Source organism: Cheilinus undulatus, linkage group 5 (assembly GCF_018320785.1).
Source record: "Cheilinus undulatus linkage group 5, ASM1832078v1, whole genome shotgun sequence".
NCBI classification, from domain to species: Eukaryota; Metazoa; Chordata; class Actinopteri; order Labriformes; family Labridae; genus Cheilinus; species Cheilinus undulatus.
The window spans coordinates 1206606-1225162 of NC_054869.1; the positions used below are offsets into that span (position 1 = coordinate 1206606).

At 43.2% G+C, this 18557-nt stretch overlaps 1 protein-coding gene across 4 annotated transcripts in view; it reads right to left on the minus strand.

Moving 5' to 3' along the window:
• Positions 1–18557, minus strand: part of pdzd2 (PDZ domain containing 2) — a 109380-nt gene that overhangs the window by 17134 nt on the left and 73689 nt on the right. For 3 of the 4 annotated variants that reach the window (XM_041787828.1, XM_041787827.1, XM_041787830.1), the window contains exons 7-14: positions 18047–18196; positions 14737–14833; positions 14326–14474; positions 8100–8219; positions 6808–6922; positions 6644–6717; positions 6231–6453; positions 255–372 (exon numbers count right to left, since the gene is read on the minus strand). In XM_041787828.1, the coding sequence (XP_041643762.1) occupies positions 255–372; positions 6231–6453; positions 6644–6717; positions 6808–6922; positions 8100–8219; positions 14326–14474; positions 14737–14833; positions 18047–18196 (1046 nt within the window). The remainder of the gene's footprint in view (positions 1–254; positions 373–6230; positions 6454–6643; positions 6718–6807; positions 6923–8099; positions 8220–14325; positions 14475–14736; positions 14834–18046; positions 18197–18557) is intronic. The other variant, XM_041787829.1, reaches the window with a different exon arrangement.

Sequence of the window (18557 nt, forward strand, 5' to 3'; positions counted from 1 at the left end):
CATAGTTAACTGAGAATCCTACTCCGGGTTGATGGTGCTGTCATCCATCTGTTTTAAATCAGATAGTTCCAGTTAGTGGTCTCTCTCTCTCTCTCTCTCTACCTGTAAAGGTGTGGATCATAGCTCACTCTATTAAAACATGGCAGCAGGCTGTAAAAACACCTCTGATTTTAGCTGTTTGGACTTCAGACTCAGGTTGTTTCTCTCTTGGTCTTACTACAGTATCAGGACTCAAAGAGGGCTGAAGTCCATACCTGAGTCTCCCGTCCATCTTGGCCACTGATCCCAGAGAGAGACTGTGGATGTAGATCCCTGGAGCAGAGTTCTCCAAAGTCAGACAGCAGACCCCGATCCCCAGACCCACACCAGGCTCTGAAATGATGAACATCAGATGTCAGACTACATGAAAACCATCAGCCAGAGAGGAGAGAGGGGGAAACGTTCAATCTGAGCTGGAAGAGATGTTAAAGAAAGCCCTGAGTTCAGACTCAGGAAGAATCAAACAGCCATATGTACCGTGTCCATTTTAGGACATCTACAGGTCTCACAAGTCAGAAGAAACACGGCAGGTCTAAGGAAAACCTCCACCATGTCTCACATTCAGACAAAAGGAGCATTCAGCTTCAGTGATCGTAGACCCCATTCCTTTTTTTATTAAGACCTGATGTCTTTTAATTAAGACCTGATGCCTTTTAATTAAGAACTGATGCCTTTTAATTAAGACCTGATGCCTTTTAATTAAGACCTGATGCCTTTTAATTAAGACCTGATGCCTTTTTATTAAGACCTGTCGCTGTTTTATTAAGACCTGATGCCTTTTAGTTAAGACCTGATGCCTTTTTATTAAGACCTGATGCCTTTTAGTTAAGACCTGATGCCTTTTTATTAAGACCTGATGCCTTTTAGTTAAGACCTGATGCCTTTTTATTAAGACCTGATGCCTTTTAGTTAAGACCTGATGCCTTTTTATTAAGACCTGATGCCTTTTAGTTAAGACCTGATGCCTTTTTATTAAGACCTGATGCCTTTTAATTAAGACCTCATGCCTTTTAGTTAAGACCTGATGCCTTTTAATTAAGACCTGATGCCTTTTAATTAAGACCTGATGCCTTTTAGTTAAGACCTGTCGCTGTTTAATTAAGACCTGATGCCTTTTAATTAAGACCTGATGCCTTTTAATTAAGACCTGTCGCTGTTTAATTAAGACCTGATGCCTTTTAATTAAGACCTGTCGCTGTTTAATTAAGACCTGATGCCTTTTAATTAAGACCTGATGCCTTTTAATTAAGACCTGATGCCTTTTAGTTAAGACCTGATGCCTTTTTTTATTAAGACTTGATGCCTTTTTATTAAGACCTGATGCCTTTTAATTAAGACCTGATGCCTTTTAGTTAAGACCTGATGCCTTTTTTTATTAAGACTTGATGCCTTTTTATTAAGACCTGATGCCTTTTAGTTAAGACCTGATGCCTTTTAGTTAAGACCTGATGCCTTTTTTTATTAAGACCTGATGCCTTTTAATTAAGACCTGATGCCTTTTAATTAAGACCTGATGCCTTTTAATTAAGACCTGATGCCTTTTTTTATTAAGACTTGATGCCTTTTTATTACAATGTTACAATGTTACAATGTTACAATGTCATTTAGCAGACGCTTTTCTCCAAAGCGACGTACATTTGAGAGCAAGAACAACACAAGCAATGATCTAGACAAGAAGAAACAACATCAGTAAGTGCCGTCAAGTGCTTCAGGTCCAATTGGACGCAAGTGCTGCCGTGTAGAGTTTAAGGCAGAGTACCTAAAATATACGTTGTTTATGTAGTTTTTTTTTTTTTGTTTGTTTTTTTGTTTTTATGTTTTTTTTTTTTGTTATTAGACAGCAACAATGAATCAAGGAAAATGTGGGATCACTAATCGCCATTCATTAGACTTCACAACAACTATTTACCAAGTACCAAGTGCTGGATCATTCCCAAAGAGCTGGGCAAAGAAATCCCAGAAGTAGAGCAGGACAGTGCGAGCTAACTATAGTTGGGAAACTCATTCAACCACTGGGGGCAGCAGTGGAGAATAGTCTGGCTGAGACTCAATCTACTACTGGGGACAACAGTAGAGAATTGCCTAGCTAAGTGCAAAGTGTTCTCTGAAGAGCTGGGTCTTTAGCCTTCTCTTGAAAGTAGACAGGGAGTCTGTAGATCGAATGGAGTTGGGTAATTCATTCCACCATTTAGGGACAACAGAGGAGAAGAGTCGAGCTAGTGACTTAGGAGCATGATGTGCTGGAAGTACCAGGCGCCTTTCGCTGGCTGAGCGTAGTGGGCGAGAAGGGGTGTAGACCTGGATGAGGGACTCCAGGTAAACAGGAGCAGTTTTAGTTACTGCTTTGTAAGCAATGATTAGAGTTTTGAATTTAATGCGAGCTGCAACTGGAAGCCAGTGTAGAGAGATTAAAAGAGGCGTGACATGAACTCTCTTGGGTTGGTTGAAGACCAGACGTGCTGCTGCGTTCTGGATCAACTGCAGAGGTATAACTGTGCATGCAGGTAGGCCTGCCAGTAATGAGTTACAGTAGTCAATACGTGATATTATAAGAGCCTGTACCAGGAGTTGTGTAGCATGCTCTGTCAAGTAGGGTCTGATCCTCTTGATGTTGTAGAGGCGAAACGGCAGGACCGAGCAATCGAGGCCACATGGAGCTTGAAGGTTAGCTGGTCATCAATCATGACACCCAGATTCCGGGCTGACTTAGTGGGCAAGAGATTATTTGATCCAAGCTGGATACTGATCTGCGGTTCCATAGTGGGACTGGCTGGGATGATAATGAGCTCCGTTTTGGGCAGGTTGAGCTGAAGGTGACGTTCCTCATCCATTTAGAAATATCAGCAAGGCAGGATGAGATCCGAGCTGAGACAGTTGTGTCATCTGGTGGAAAGGACAGGAATAGCTGTGTGTCGTCTGCATAGCAGTGATAAGAAAAGCCATGGGAGCGGATGATTGCACCAAGTGAGGTGGTGTATATTGAGAAAAGTAGGGGACCAAGCACAGACCCTTGAGGCACCCTGTTGATAAGCCATGCAGTTTAGACTCTACTCAGTTCCATGATACTATTAAATATGTCCGTGTTAGGTAGGACTTAAACCACTGTAGGGCAGATCCTGAGATACCAAGTGAATAGAGTGTGGAGAGGAGGATTTGGTGGTTTACTGTGTCAAAGGCAGCAGACAGATCCAGCAGTAAGAGAACTGAGGACTGACCAGCTGCTCTGGCCAAGCGAAGTGATTCCGTTACCGACAAAAGTGCAGTTTCAGTAGAGTGGCCCCGCCTAAAGCCAGACTGATTCTGATCAAGTAGATCATTGTTCTGCAAGTGTTCTGAGAGCTGGTTGAAGACTGTGCGCTCCAGTATTTTTGATAGGAATGGGAGAAGTGAGACCGGCCTGTAATTTTCAACCAGGGCTGGGTTGAGAGTGGGTTTTTTGAGCAGTGGTGTAACCCGCGCTTGCTTGAAAGCAGCTGGGAAAACACCTGTGGACAGAGAGGAGTTAATGATACAACTCACAGCAGGGCTGATCGTGGGCTCAATCGCCTACAAGAGATGTGATGGTATCGGATCGAGGGGACAGGTTGTGGGCTTAGAGTCAAGCAGAAGCCTGGTGACTTCGCTCTCACTTAGTGGAGGGAATGAGCTAAGTGATGCATCACTAGCTGGTGGCAGAAAACTGAGTTGGACAGGCTCAGAGAATTGGTTGCTGATGGTAGAAACCTTGTCAGTGAAGTAGGAGGCGAACATGTCTGGAGTCAACATACTGGAGGGTTGTGGGTTTGAAGGAGAGAGGAGCGAGTTAAAAGCAGAGAAGAGTTTGCGTGCATCAGTGGCAGCACAGATCTTTGATTGATAGAACGCCTTCTTAGCAGATTTTAGAGCAGAGGTAAAACAGGACAGTTTTTGCTGATAAGCACTCAAGTCAGTGGTTTGTTTGGATTTACGCCATTTTCTCTCTGCCGCTCTGAGCCCTGCCCTTTGGGTTCTGATGACCTCAGTGAGCCAGGGACAAGGTGGAGTATTACGAATAGGCTTAGACACCAGAGGGCAGAGTTTGTCCAGAGAGGAGGTCAGTGAGGAGCAGAATGTGTCTGTGGCCTCGTTAACAGTGAGTGTGAAGGACTCGTTACATGAGGCTAGTGCAGCTGAGACCTCGTCAGACAGCTGTGTTGGGTCAAGAGACTGAAGGTTTCTGTGGTATGATCTTAATTGAGTAGTAGATTGTTGAAGTTCAGGTAAGCCAAGTGAGAACTGAATGAAGTAGTGGTCAGAGAGGTGAAGTGGTGTTACACTCAAATTAGCCGTGGAGCAATTGCGAGTTAGAATCAAATCCAGTGTATTACCAGCCTTGTGTGTAGGAGGCGTTTGAACCAGTTTCAAGTCAAAGGAGGACAGTAGTGAAATAAAATCAGTAGCCTGGGCTCTATCCAAGTGGATGTTCATGTCACCCATGACAACCAATGGTGTGCCATCATCAGGGATGTCTGAGAGTAACATGTCCAGTTCCACAATAAAGTTGTCCAGGTGACCCCCAGGTGGGCGGTATACCACAACCATGTAAGCCTTTATTGGGGCAGTGACCTGTACTGCATGATATTCAAATGAGGTGTTATTGTCCAAGGGTTTGAACTGGCTGAAGTTCCAGCTATGAGAAAGAATAATGCCTGTGCCACCTCCTCGGCCAGAAGAGCGAGGTGTATGAGAGAACACTGCATCAGCTGATAGAGCAGTTGGTGTTACAGTGTTCTCAGGACGGACCCAAGTTTCTGTCAGGGCTAGGACCTCAATGTTAGACAGTTTAGTGAGGGAATTGATGAATTCTGCTTTGTTAACTGCAGACTGGCAGTTCCAGAGGCCAACTGTGATAAAAGGTTGTGGAAAAGAGGCATTCTGCAAAGTGGATAGATTATGCAGGTTTCGTTTTCTGTAACTATTGTGCTTCTTTCTGTTCCCATATATGACTTGTATTTTTTGGTTGCACATGTTGCGTTAGACTGTTATGAGGCAGTGCTGCCTGTCGGTGGTCTTGCTCGGTGGACTCGCACAGGTAGACTCGCTGGTCTTTACCCAATGTGGTCTTTACACAATTGGGCTTCCACAAGGGCTGACGCTTCAGCGCAGTCTGTGTACTTATATAGAGAGATATGCCACAGATGTGCACAATTGAGTTGATTGTGCACAGCCGCTAACCGCCCCAGCTGGCAAATTTAGATTCAAACTCTCTTAAAGCTTGGACTACAGTGAAACTCCGCCCCGGCAGTTTACACTTTAGCAATCAATAGAGGGAGCCACACGCGTCAACTGCCTCACCTATTGTTGCAGAGAGAGTGAAACTAACACGTTCAGCCTAAGCAAAACTGCCAACAGCCTACTTCCAACTGAAACAACCAAAAACAGATTCCTCTTACCAAGTAGCTTCTCCCTTCCTATCTCAAAGATCAGAGCTTGTTCTGATCTTTGAGGCCTGATGCCTTTTAATTAAGACCTGATGCCTTTTAATTAAGACCTGATGCCTTTTAGTTAAGACCTGATGCCTTTGTATTAACACCTTACACCTTTGTATTGAGACCTGAAACCTTGTTACTGAGACCTGATACCTTTTTATTGAGACCTGATATCTTTCTTAAATGAGACCTGATACCTTTCTCAAATTTAGACCCGATACCTGTCTTTATTAAGACCTGATGCTTTTTTTATTGAGACCTGATACCTTGTTATTGAGACCTGACCTCTTGTTTTGCCGAGTCCATTCTTTCTAAGACCTTTTTACATGAATCCTGACACATGAAAGAGCTGTTCTGAGACCTGATGCCTTTCAACAAAGATGACAAACGGAAGGAATTACTGCCATTTGGACTGGGGTAAATTTTGAAAAAGAATAATGCAGCCTGACAACATCACTACCCAGAATGCTTTGCATAAAAATGTGGGCCTACACAGGAAGAAACTGTTTTAATGTTTTCCCAGGAAGCAGAGACCTGGTGTGTTTCACTGAAGTTAATAGAGTCATGGTGTCTGAACATGCAGGGCTCCTTCATGAGAGTTAACAGTAACCTTCATGTCTTTAATTTCAGTTAAAGGTTTCTTTTAGATTTTTTAATTAACATCCGGTTTAAAGGAATCTGGAGCTCATAGTTGTTAATGGGAGTGTCAGAAAAATCCTCCTGTCCTCCCTCAGGTAAGCTCACCTTTATTCAGCGTCACCTCCATGATGATACAGTCTTTGGGGCCAAGTCCGGGGCCCTTGCGGCCCTCCGGGTCTTCAAACCCTGCAGGGACGGGCGTCCCCCCGCTGGTGTTGGAGTTTGGTGAGCTGGATCGGCTGAGGAGGGTGGGGGTGGGACACGGGGTCAGACTGGGACTACGGAGACGAGTCCGGATGGTCAAAGTCACCACGCCTTTCTTCAGCTGCTGTTGGAGGAATGAGGAGGAGAGATGACGGGGCTTTGGACTTTTGGTTTCTTTTCTTTAAGATGAGATGGAGTCTGTTTGATTAGTTATTCAGGAATGATTAGGTCAGGAAGTCTAAAAAACATTAGAACAGGTGAGAGACATTCCTAGAAAAGGACTCTATCTCAGCATCAGTGAACATCAGGTCTACCTTGAAGGTCTGGATGGCCTGTTGGTGCGTGAGTCCCTGCAGAGATTCTCCGTTCACTTCTAAAATCTCGTCTCCTGCACAACAAAGAAAATGATCAGAACCTAAATAAAGATTTCCTTCCATTTTTACTGGTCTCATAAATCAGATCAAAATGAATGTTTGACCCTCTTTCAGTCGTCCGTCGGCGGCTGCAGCTCCATGAGGGAAAATGGTTTTCACAAAAATCCCCATCTGACCTCGAGCCGAGTCCTGACCCCCAACTATACTGAACCCGAGACCCTAAAAGACAAGGAAAAATGAAATCCACAGCACCCAAAAATAGACCCTTTTAAAGGTGCAGTATGTAAAAGTGAGAATATTAGCGACACACAGTAGATGTTGATCCTCACTTCCGGTGTGGAAAATTACAGAACATGGACGTGTCAAAGAGTCTTTTCAGAGCTTTTGTTCCATCATTGGAAAATACAAACTGTTTGCAGATTTGTTCTCTGAATTGTTCAAGAATTGTCATCGGGAATTTGTGAGAACTACGGAGGGATTTTCTCTATGATTTTAAAAATGCATTTAGGATCGTTTCCCCAAAAGGAGAGATATTTTTCTAGACTTCTTTAATTTAGTTTTCTTTGGGCATTTCCCCAGAAAGTTTTCGTATCTTCTCTGAGACTTTTCCTCTGAATCTGAGAAAATTTCAGGAGGACGGGGGCCTTTAGGACTTTACCCAGAAACTATTTCAGCCATTGTCATCACAGAACATTGGGGAATCTGGGGGGAATTTTCTGGAAAATGTTTGGATTTTATCTGGAATTCTTTCCCAGAAACTTTCAGAAATCCTCTGATACTTTTCTGGAAATTCTCTTCTTTATGTCAAGTGTCTTCTTTTCGTCTGTCCTGTTCCTACCTGGAGTCCAAACAGCACCATGTTTCACTGATTTAATCTGACTGATGGCTAATATATCAGAGTTTTGGGTCATGACTTGTCATATTGGAATCTGTGGTGGGTTAAGGTTCACACTGATTGAACGTTGGGGTCCAGTGTGCTCAGATCCAGACCTGGGTTCCTGATGTGAGCCCCTTTAGGGATGGCTGATACTGGAGAATGCTGTCCTAGCTCTGATGGACCATTTGACCACAGAGTAACGTTTAAAGGCTGGTTTATCAGAGACGCTTTGAGGAGGTTCACTCCTTAACCTTCAGAGGCCAATATTTGGACTCCTTCTATCCACTCTGTATGTTCTGATAGTGTTGTGAGTGTCAGATTGTAAAGAGACTCTAGCTCCAACTAACGCCAGCAGCCATCATGGTGGGTGTTTTGGCTTCACTTTGGTCCAGCAGAAGGAGGAGGTTACTCTAAGTGTGCATCATTTAAAACAGCACACGCCTAATTTTGATGGTGTAGCATCACTCCAGAATCATCGCCCATGTTAAACAGCACACAGCTCCGTCCGTGAGCTCTCACCTTGCCCTGGCCTTTCATCAGCACGATGCTGGAGATAATGGACGGCTGCGCCAGTCGCCATGGAGACTCCACTTGAACGGTGCTGAGAGAGCGAGCTGATTTCTTAATGATCTGGTACTCCTGAAAGAGAGAGGATCAAACAGTCAATCAGACGGGCAGTAAACACAGACGAGCCAAAGACGAGACTTTCTTGTTTTCATCTTGATGGTAACAGCAGAAATGCTGACAGTCTTAAAAATTATGTTTTTTTATGCACTCAGTAGTAGGCCGACGCTCCTTTAACAAGAACCACTGCTACATGGAGGTGATCAGTCTGTGGTCCTGCTGGGGTTCATGACACCCAGGTTCTCTGAGCACCCTTCAGCTGGTCTGGATTGTTGAGTCTGGTGTGTTTCATCCTTGAGATCCTCGATGGCAAAGGTTCTCAACCTGTTCAACCCCTAAAATAAAGGTGCCAGAGACCGGGGACCCCCACTGTACCAGAAGGTGGCTGAACACAGCTGTGAACAATCTAGAATAGTCATGTGGAGACAAGGCCATCCATTAGGGGGGAACAGGGAGAGCAGCCAAACTGGGCCAGCAAAACCATGGTCCATTGTAAAGTTAAGCTGTGGCATATGCTTTTTAAAGAAACAAATATATTTTTAATTCATTTGTGTAGTAAGTAGCCAGATTAAAAACGTTAATCCTTTTGTTAAAAACAGAATTAAAATACGTTAAAAATAACTAAAATGGGTTAATAATGGCAAAAAATGGTGGAAAAGGTGGGGAAATTGGATATTTTAAAAGAAGATGTGGGTTAGAAGTGCCAAAAATAGATAAAAGTGACAAAAATAAGCCCCAAAAAGGCAAAAATGGGTTAAATTGGCAAAAACCGGCTTATTAAGAGGGAAAAGGGGATTAAAAGGGGGCTGAAATGGCATTAAAGTGCCAAAAATTGATATAAACTGTCAAAAAAAAGGGTTAGCTGAGGCAGAAATATTTTTATTTCCATTTATTTGTCAGGGACAATAGATAAGCATTGCTGCATTTAATTACAGTGCAACTGATGCAATGTATAAAAGACATCCAGCCATGGCTAATTTGCAGTCCTTGTCCCTGGTATAGGCAGAAATGGGTTAAAATAGAAAAAATGGGCATATTAAATAGTGAAATGTGGCTTAAAAAGTGGAAAAGAGGAGTTAATAGTGGCAATAATGGGACAACAGAGCCAACAATAGGCAGAGAGTAGCAAGATTTGGTTTAGAAGTGGCAAAAACAGACAGAAAAACAGTGGTGGAAAGGGTTTAAAACTGAGAAAAATGGTTTTAAAATGGAAAAAAAATGTGTTTAGATTTGGCAAAATTGGTGTAAAGTGAGAAAAATGTAATTTAAAAAAATATTCTTTGTTTTTTAAGGCATTTGGGGAGCCAATCAGTGTCTTACGACCCCCAATGGTGTCCCGACCCCAGCGTTGAGAACCCCTGCTGTAAAGTACACCAACTTCTAAACTGAGAATACGCCCAGTTTAGAGCATACAGTGTTACAGTATACCCACCTCTACACCACTGCCCATCCAGCCTCACATTTCTCCGTCCGTGGCTCTCGGGGACAAAGTTTGGTCAGCCCTGCTCTACAGTCTTGTTTGATCCTTTAAGATTTGGCGTTTTGAGAGCGAGACTCTGGTAGTGGTGAACAGAGTGTCAGTGCTGATGATCCTCTACACCAAACAGCATTAACTGCCTGGTCGACCATATGGTTGAGCACATTTTGAGTCACTATATTTCAATGAGAGGAGTGCACAACTTAACTCAACCTAATAGAGCCAACTCTACCACTTGGTTGAGGTATGTTATACTAAAAAAAACCCACCAGGTGTCACTGTGTCTGTCAATGGTATGCTTCTTCATTTGCTCTCCAACCAGGAAGTCACAAACATGAAAATCATTAAAAATACTTTTACTGTTTTTGGTGAATATTTGAAGGGTAGGAATACTTTTTTTTGACACAAGATGATGTTAGAGGCCTTCCTGAACATAATTATATTCCTTGATACCACAAAAAAACTTAAATTAGATATCTTATAATTTTTTAAAAACATGCTCAACTAAATGGTTGATTTGTCGCTTTATGGTACGAGTAGCGAAATTAAGTCAATGTAAGCTAATGGATTAATTTTTTATAAAATCAAAACCTCTGTTCATCTGTTGCTGTAAATATGAAACATTAAGTGTTTTTTCATTATGAATCTGTTAAAAGAATTTCCTTTGTAAGTCATTTTTGACACTTTCTGAGTTGATATTAGTAAATATGGTAAAAATTTAGAAAAATATGTGGAAATCAACTAAACACCCTATTAAACTAATATTACTACCATAAAGAGAGTTTTATAATTATAAATTCATTTTTTTCACTTGCTTACAACCATTAGATGGAGGTTAAAACATTTTATATTGCAAAAAACACACTGTTCCACAATATTATGTACAACGGAGTTGTTGTAAAGAACTGAAAATGTACATTTGTTGAGTTTGCAGCATTAGGAGGTCATATTTACTGAAATCAAAGCTATTTCAATCAAAAACATCTTAACAGGCCAAGTTCCATGTTAACATAGGAGCCTTTCTCTGATATCACCTTCAATATTCTTGCATCCATTGAACTTGTGAGTTTTTGGAGAGTTTCTGCTTGAATTTCGTTGCAGGATGTCAGAATATCCTCCCAGAGCTGCTGTTTTGATGTGACCTGCGAACTCCACCCTCATAGATCTTTAACTTGAGGATGCTCCAGAGGTTCTCAACAGGGTCAAAGGTCAGGGGAGGATGGGGGCCACACCATGAGTTTCTCTCCTTTTATGCCCATAGCAGCCAATGACACAGAGGGATTCTTTGCAGCATGAGATGGTGTATTGTCATGGATGAAGATCATTTTGCTACAGAAGACACGGTTCTTCTTTTTGTACCATGGAGGAAAGTGGTCAGTCAGAAACTCTAGATACTTTGCCGAGGTCATTTTCACACCTTCAGGGACCCAAAAGGGGCCTATCAGCTCTCTCCTCATGATTCCGGCCCAAACATGACTCCGCCCCCTCCTTGCTAATGTCCCAGCCTTGTTGGGACATGGTGGCCATCCACCAACCATCCACCACTCCTCCATCTGGACCATCCAGGGTTGCACGGCACTCATCAGTAAACAAGACTGTCTTACAAGCACAGTGTGGATGAGGTCATGGGTGTGTCATGGTGAAATTACCAGAAATGCAATGTTTTCCTGTGTTTGAACACATACCAGAAGTGCTTTGCAGCATATCACCAGAGGTAGTGTGGATCTTGTGCTCAGAATGCATTTGTGCTGATGCACAGTCACACAGACGAGTTGTGTTGAGGTGAAAAGTTCAGAAATGTTATGTTTCAATGCTGAAATAGTGTATCCAATACCCTGGATATCTTTTGTTGTTTATTTCTTTATAAATTAGAATTTTATTAATGTATTATACCTTTTGTGGTATTTGTATGAAATTACGTACTTAAACCATTAAGTGACATCTCGACCATTTGGTAGAGGTCAATATTTTATAAACCAGGGGGTTTATTGAAAAAAAAATCATTGATTGTGGTTATTTCTCACCCAAGTGTATGAGAAATGCAAACAAAAAACCTTTCCATTACTTTTTTCTAGGTGGGGTAGTTAAAGGGTTAAATCAGAGCTGTAGAATCAGTCACATGTGTGGTCTCACACTGAAGTTAGAGGGGGGGTTTCATTCACAGTGAGCTGCAGGCTTTGAGGAGGACGTTTATGACCAGGATGTGATTTTACCCACCTCTGTTTCTTTATCTCATCAGCAGCTCAGCTCCTCATCATGTTGCCATGACACTGAGCACGCTCTGATCTGTGGTTGTGATAAGTGTCATTGAGAATAATAGCACTCTGACGCTCTCTCATACAGCTGCCATGTGTGCTGTATTTAAATCCACTCTCTCTGTTCACTCACACGTGCCTTTCACGCTCACAGCGGACGCGCACATGTGAGGGAATATTTCAGATTATTAGAGGCTCCGTTTTTACTTTCAGGTCAGACCTTTGTTTATCCCTCAGTAGCAATCATTCTGTTATTTCAGAGTTTTATTCCTCAGTGCTGACAGAGACCTGGTTCCTGTGGAGCATCATCACCTTTCTGATCTTTACAGATCCAGAGTTACACCATGTTTATACCAATGGTTCTCAACTGGAGGATCAGGGCCCAAAAGTTGGTCACAAAAAAGGAAATAAAAGATGTATGATACACTAGATCTATATTTAACTTTACTCCATTTTTCTGAGGTAACCAGACTGCTTTTTGAATCTTTACTTGTTTTCCTCATCATCTTTGGAAAAAAAAACACTGTTTTTTGCATGATGATGTTTTCATTTCTTGAAATCTCTAGAAAACAACCACAACTGAGCTGTCTCTAGGTAAAAGAGTAAAACCCTCCTTAAAGTGGTTGATTTGAGAGATGATTTCACATTAAGGAGATGGTGGTGAGTCCTGAGGCTGAACCAGTAAGAACCACTGGTTTAGACCGCACATCAACAAGGACCAACACTGGTTTTGGTCAATCAGACACCGCAGGGTAGTCCTTAACACCAAAGAAGCCGGCTCAAAGAACCACCGAATAATTCCCTCAGGCTAAATTTGGGAAAGTGGGAGGAACTAGTGAGGAGCACAAATAACCACATCTTTCCTGTTTACCACCGTTCATTTGATGGAATGTTTGCACCAAGGAAGGGGTGGAGCCAACTTTATTTGGGCAATGTACCCCAAGGGGTTCATCTTATCTAGAGACTTATGAAAGAGGATGTCATCTTCAAAGCCTTTGAAAAATTCAATGCTTGCCTTTAGTGTTGATGATATCATCCATTAAAGCTCACGGAACATTCAGTCCTTGCCTTTGGAGATTATGCCATCCCTTAAAGCTTATGAAACATTCCATCCTTGCCTTTAGTGGTGATAATGTCATCCATTAAAGCTTATGAAACATTCCATCCTTGCCTTTAGTGGTGATGATGTCATCCATTAAAGCTTATGAAACATTCAATCCTTGCCTTTGGAGATAAAATCATCCATAAAAGCTTATGAAACATTCAATCCTTGCCTTAGGAGATGATATCATCCATTAAAGCTTATGAAACATTCAATCCTTGCCTTTGGAGATGATGTCATCCCTTAAAGCTCACAAAACATCCCATCCTTAACTCTAGAGATGATGTCATCCCTGAGAGCTTATGAAACATTCCATCCTTGCCTTTGGAGATAATGCCATCCCTTAAAGCTTATGAAACATTCAGTCCTTGCCTTTGAATGTGATATCATCCTTTAAAGCTTATGAAACATCCCATCCTTGCCTTTGGAGATGATATCATCAATTAAAGCTTATGAAACATTCCATCCTTGCCTTTGGAGATGATGTCATCCATTAAAGCTTATGAAACATTCAGTCCTTGCCTCTGGAGATGATGTCATCCCTTAAAGCTTATGAAATATCCCATCCTTAACTCTAGAGATGATGTCATCCCTAAGAGCTTATGAAACATTCCATCCTTGCCTTTGGAGGTGATATCATCCTTTAAAGCTTATGAAACATTCCATCCTTGCCTATTGAGGTGATGTCATCCCTTAAAGCTTATGAAACATTCCATCCTTGCCTTTGGAGGTGATGTCATCCCTTAAAGCTTATGAAACATTCCATCCTTGCCTTTGGAGGTGATGTCATCCCTTAAAGCTTATGAAACATTCCATCCTTGCCTTTGGAGGTGATGTCATTCCTTAAAGCTTTTGAACCTCTTACATGCAGGCCAGTTAAGGGGCCCCAGTTGTCATTCCAGTCAAACCAGTATCTCACTAGGTTTACTGTCTAAATGATACATCAATGTGTCATTTCAAAGAATGATTGCGACAACAGGAGGGAGAAAAGCTGTTAAAGAGGCCCCGCTAGCCTCTTTATTGTGCCCCATTCATTCTCATCATGCAGGGATACCGGTCTACGGTCAGAGAGCCACAGAGAGGATGTCTGAGCTGCTGTTAGAATCAGAGGAGGGACAGAGTTCTGATATCGGGTTCTCTCTGATTGTTTGGACACACGGACTAAAGACATGTCTCTTGGTATCATTAGTGCAGCAGTAAACAGAGCCTCACCGTTTGTCACCGTGATTCTCTCATTACAGAACATCAAACCCAGGGTATTGTGGGGATTATGGCGCCATTACTGACCTGTCTCACTCCTCCTGTATCCAGCTGCTGAGGTAGCGAGTGTTTCCGTCGGCCAGGTGGAGGCTTCTCCACAACCTCACAGCTGCCCACGCCGTTCTCCACAAACAGCTCGTCGTCCTCGCCCACCGACTCCAGACGACTGCTCCCCCCTGAAACACAGAGAGAACGTCAGTCCTCTTCTCTGAAGGAGACGTCTAGACTTTTTCATCCCTGTTTGAAAACTTCAGATAGCACAAACCACGCATTTTTAGTGTATGGGACACCAACAAGGAGAAAACTGAAGAGAAACTAAGAGAGACAGAGAATTCATGTCACTATTAGTCTGTACAGCAGAGGTGATACTGCATGGGAGAGGGAGAAGAGTCGAGTTAAAGCCAGGTAGGAAAGTAAAGGCATAAATAAGGAACAAACCTGAGGGCCGGCTGTTGAGTTTGGAGGGTGTGGAGCTGCAGGATCCTTTGGGGACCTCGGCCAGACTCGCCTCTTCTAGCTTGTCCAGATTTGTCGGCTGTAGAGACAAAATCACAAAGTCCATCAGTCGCTATATCCCGGCACATAGTCATCTCTATTCTAAATCAGGGACCCTCTGTTTGATAGCACAGCCTCATGCAGGATGTGTTTAAAGTGTTTCAGCGCAGCCTTTAACAAAGTTATATGGAGATGTAAATATGAGCCCCTGCTGCATGGATACGAGGGTTTTGAAGAGACAGGAGACGTATGGAGCTGTCTTTGCAGGTCTACTCTCTGACTACAGCTTGCATTCATCATGAGGTAAGTCACAACAGACCACTGGAGATCCTGATGATCTACGCCATGTGTTGACAAAGGTGTAGACTGGTGGAAGAAGTTTTCTTTCATGCTGATACTCTGTCCCATTCTAGGGTATGGTTGTGTCAGAGTCCACACCATACTAGAGTCCACTGGAACCATGCCAGAGTCCACTTGGACAACGCCAGAATCCACTAGGACAATGTCAGAGTCCACTGGAACCATGCCAGAGTCCACTTGGACAACGCCAGAATCCACTAGGACAATGTCAGAGTCCACCCCTCCTCTAACAGCTGAAGGTACCGCGTTTCGGTTTAATGTGATTTATCATTCTAATCTTTGCTTTAAGTCTGTGTTCCTTCTGCATCAACTGATGTTTGTCTTTAGTTTTATTTGTGTCAGGGACGATGTGCAAAATTACAGCAGTCTTAAAAAGAGAAAGGACGCTTGTACCAGATTTAGCTTGCTAGCTAATTTCCTTCTGTAGTCCCTGGGCAGGTAATCAACCATAGTGAAATACAGAACCAATCAATCATCTACACACATGTGCACGCACACACACACACTCATATTTCATAGCAAAAGGAGAATAAAATACAGATGTTCAAAATCTGAAATATTTGTCAAAGTTATAAAACAATGATTTAGATGTAGGATTAATGCTGACAGGACTGATTCAATAAAATCAACATTTTCACTTCTCCAGAGAAAAGGTAAAGTCAGTGCAAAGGTCCAGACTGGTTGGGAGATTATTCCATGCTTCCATGGCTGTAAAAGTAAAATCAGAGTGTGCAGAGGCAGAGCCAGGTTAGGGAAACTACAGTCTTCACTGAAGAGACTCCGAAGATCTGCTAATATGCTCAGACCCAGTTAGATCTTAAAATGACGTCACAGAGCCTGAGGGACTCGAGAGCAGTATCCATAAGCTAAACTGTTTTTGATTTTTAGGTGTTTGAAAAATACAGAACCAGGTCCTTGCGGACCTGGGTTTTGATTCCCATCTCTACCGCAGTGCAAATCAAATCCTGTTGTTTTCATTATTACAGTCAATATCATTCTGCTCTTTTGGGGTTTTATCAAGTTACACTATAGTGCCAAAAGTATTCACTCACCCATCCAAATAATGTAAATCAGGTGTTCCAGTGACTTCCATGTCCACAGGTGTATAAAATCATCACCTAGGCATGCAGACTGTTTCTACAAACATTAGTGAAAGAATGGCTCGCTCTCAGGAGCTCAGTGAATTCCAGCGTGGTACTGTGATAGGATGCCACCTGTGCAACAAGTCCAGTGGTGAAATTTCCTGGCTCCTAAATATTCCACAGTCAGCTGTCAGTGGTATTAGAACAAAGTGGAAGCCACTGGGAACGACAGCAACTCAGCAACCAAGTGGTAGGCCACGTAAAATGACAGAGCGGGGTCAGAGGATGCTGAGGTCATAGTGCACAGAGGTGGCCAACTTTCTGCAGAGTCAATGGCTACAGATCTCCAAACTTCATGTGGCCTTCAGATTAGCTCAAGAACAGAGAGAAAGCTTCATGGAAAACATCACCGAGTGCAATGCAAAGCGTGGGATGCAGTGGTGTAAAGCACGCCGCCACTGGACTCTAAAGCAGTGGAGACATGTTCTCTGGAGTGACCGATCGCGCTTCTCCATCTGGCAATCTGACGGACCAGTCTGGGTTTGGTGGTTGCCAGGAGAACGGACAATTCCATGCTCCCAACTTTGTGGGAACAGTTTGGGGATGGCCCCTTCCTGTTCCAACATGACTGTGCACCAGTGCACAAAGCAAGGTCCATAAAGACATGGAGGAGAGAGTTTGGTGTGGATCACCTTGACTGGCCTGCACAGAGTCCTGACCTTCAACCCCATAGAACACCTTTGAGATGAATTAGAGCGGAGACTGAGAGCCAGGCCTTCTGGTCCAACATCAGTGTGTGACCTCACAAATACGCTTCTGGAAGAATGGTCAAAAATTCCCATAAACACTCCTAAACCTTGTCGAAGGCCTTCCCAGAAGAGTTGAAGCTGTTATAGCTGCAAAGGGTGGACCCACATCATATTAAACCCTGTGGATTAAGAATGGGATGTCACTTAAGTTCATATGCCAGTCAAGGCAGGTGAGCCAATACTTTTGGCTATATAGTGTATTCAGAAGCCTCCTCACCTCTCCACATGAGGTTTACCTGTCAGGACAACACCTGTGAAATGGTTTAATACTGGAGGAAGGCGGTGGTGTCTGGGTGGTCTGAACGTTCGTTATTTGCTTCACATTCTCTAAAAAACCTTCTTATGACCTTTTAGGAATAAAAATCAAGACTACAGAAAAATAAAAGGACACTTTTTCACAGGAGGACTATGTTTCAGAAATAATCCCATCCTGGGCTGACATTTCATTCTGTTATTATGTCATTTTACCAGCTCACAGCTGTCATATACATGAACAGAGGACTTAGTTAAATAAAGCTGCAGCTGTAGGAATCCTGCTCATAGCGCACATGTTTTAAATACCGCTGTGTTTAAATGTGCCTGATGAACATTAAAATAAACACTAAAGAGACGCTCCACCTGTCATGAGGACTCTGATAAATTCTGATAATCAGGAAGTGAGTAGTCGAAAGATGAATGGAGTGTCACCAGTTAATCCAACACCAGTTAAACTGTAACACCAGACTGAATGTATGATGTGTCAGTTAGATCTTCTGGTTGTGGTTTGATCTGGGGCTTTCAAACAAACATAAAGATATTCTCGGGTATTTAAGAACTATTTAAAGCTTCTGTTCAGTTGACATGTGTGGGCTTATTTCTGTGGCCTCCTCAGTCTAGCTGCAGTACTTCAGACAGCCCACTCTTTAGGAAACACTGATCAGGGATGTTCTAGCTTTACTGTGAAAACACTGAATTTACAGCAGGCGTCCAGATAAACATGTAGTAAATATGATGTGCATGTACCGGGCTGGGTTTGTGCAGAGTAGGGGGGCAGTCGGAGTGAGGGGAGTGAGGCGGAGCCGCCAACGAGAGGGAGGACAGGTAACTGCAGGTGCTGACCAGGTCAGGTAGACTGGTGGAGGGGAAACGCTCAAAACCAACATCCGACTCCTCCTGTTGGGACAAAGACAGAGAGAGGAGAGTCAGAGAGAGACACTTAGTTACTTAACCTCCAGGGGGATCAGCACACCCATCTGTGAAGCTCCAGACCTGCATGCCCACCTCAAGGCTCCAGACCTGCACGCCCACCTATGAAGCTCTAGACCTGTATGCCCTTCTACAAAGCTCCGGGTGGATCAGCACGCCCACCTGTGAAGCTCCAGACCTGCACGCCCACCTATGAAGCTCCAGACCTGCACGCCCACCTATGAAGTTTCAGACCTGCATGCCCACCTCAAGGCTCCAGACCTGCACACCCACCTATGAAGTTTCAGACCTGCACGCCCACCTACAAGCCCCAGACCTGCACGCCCAC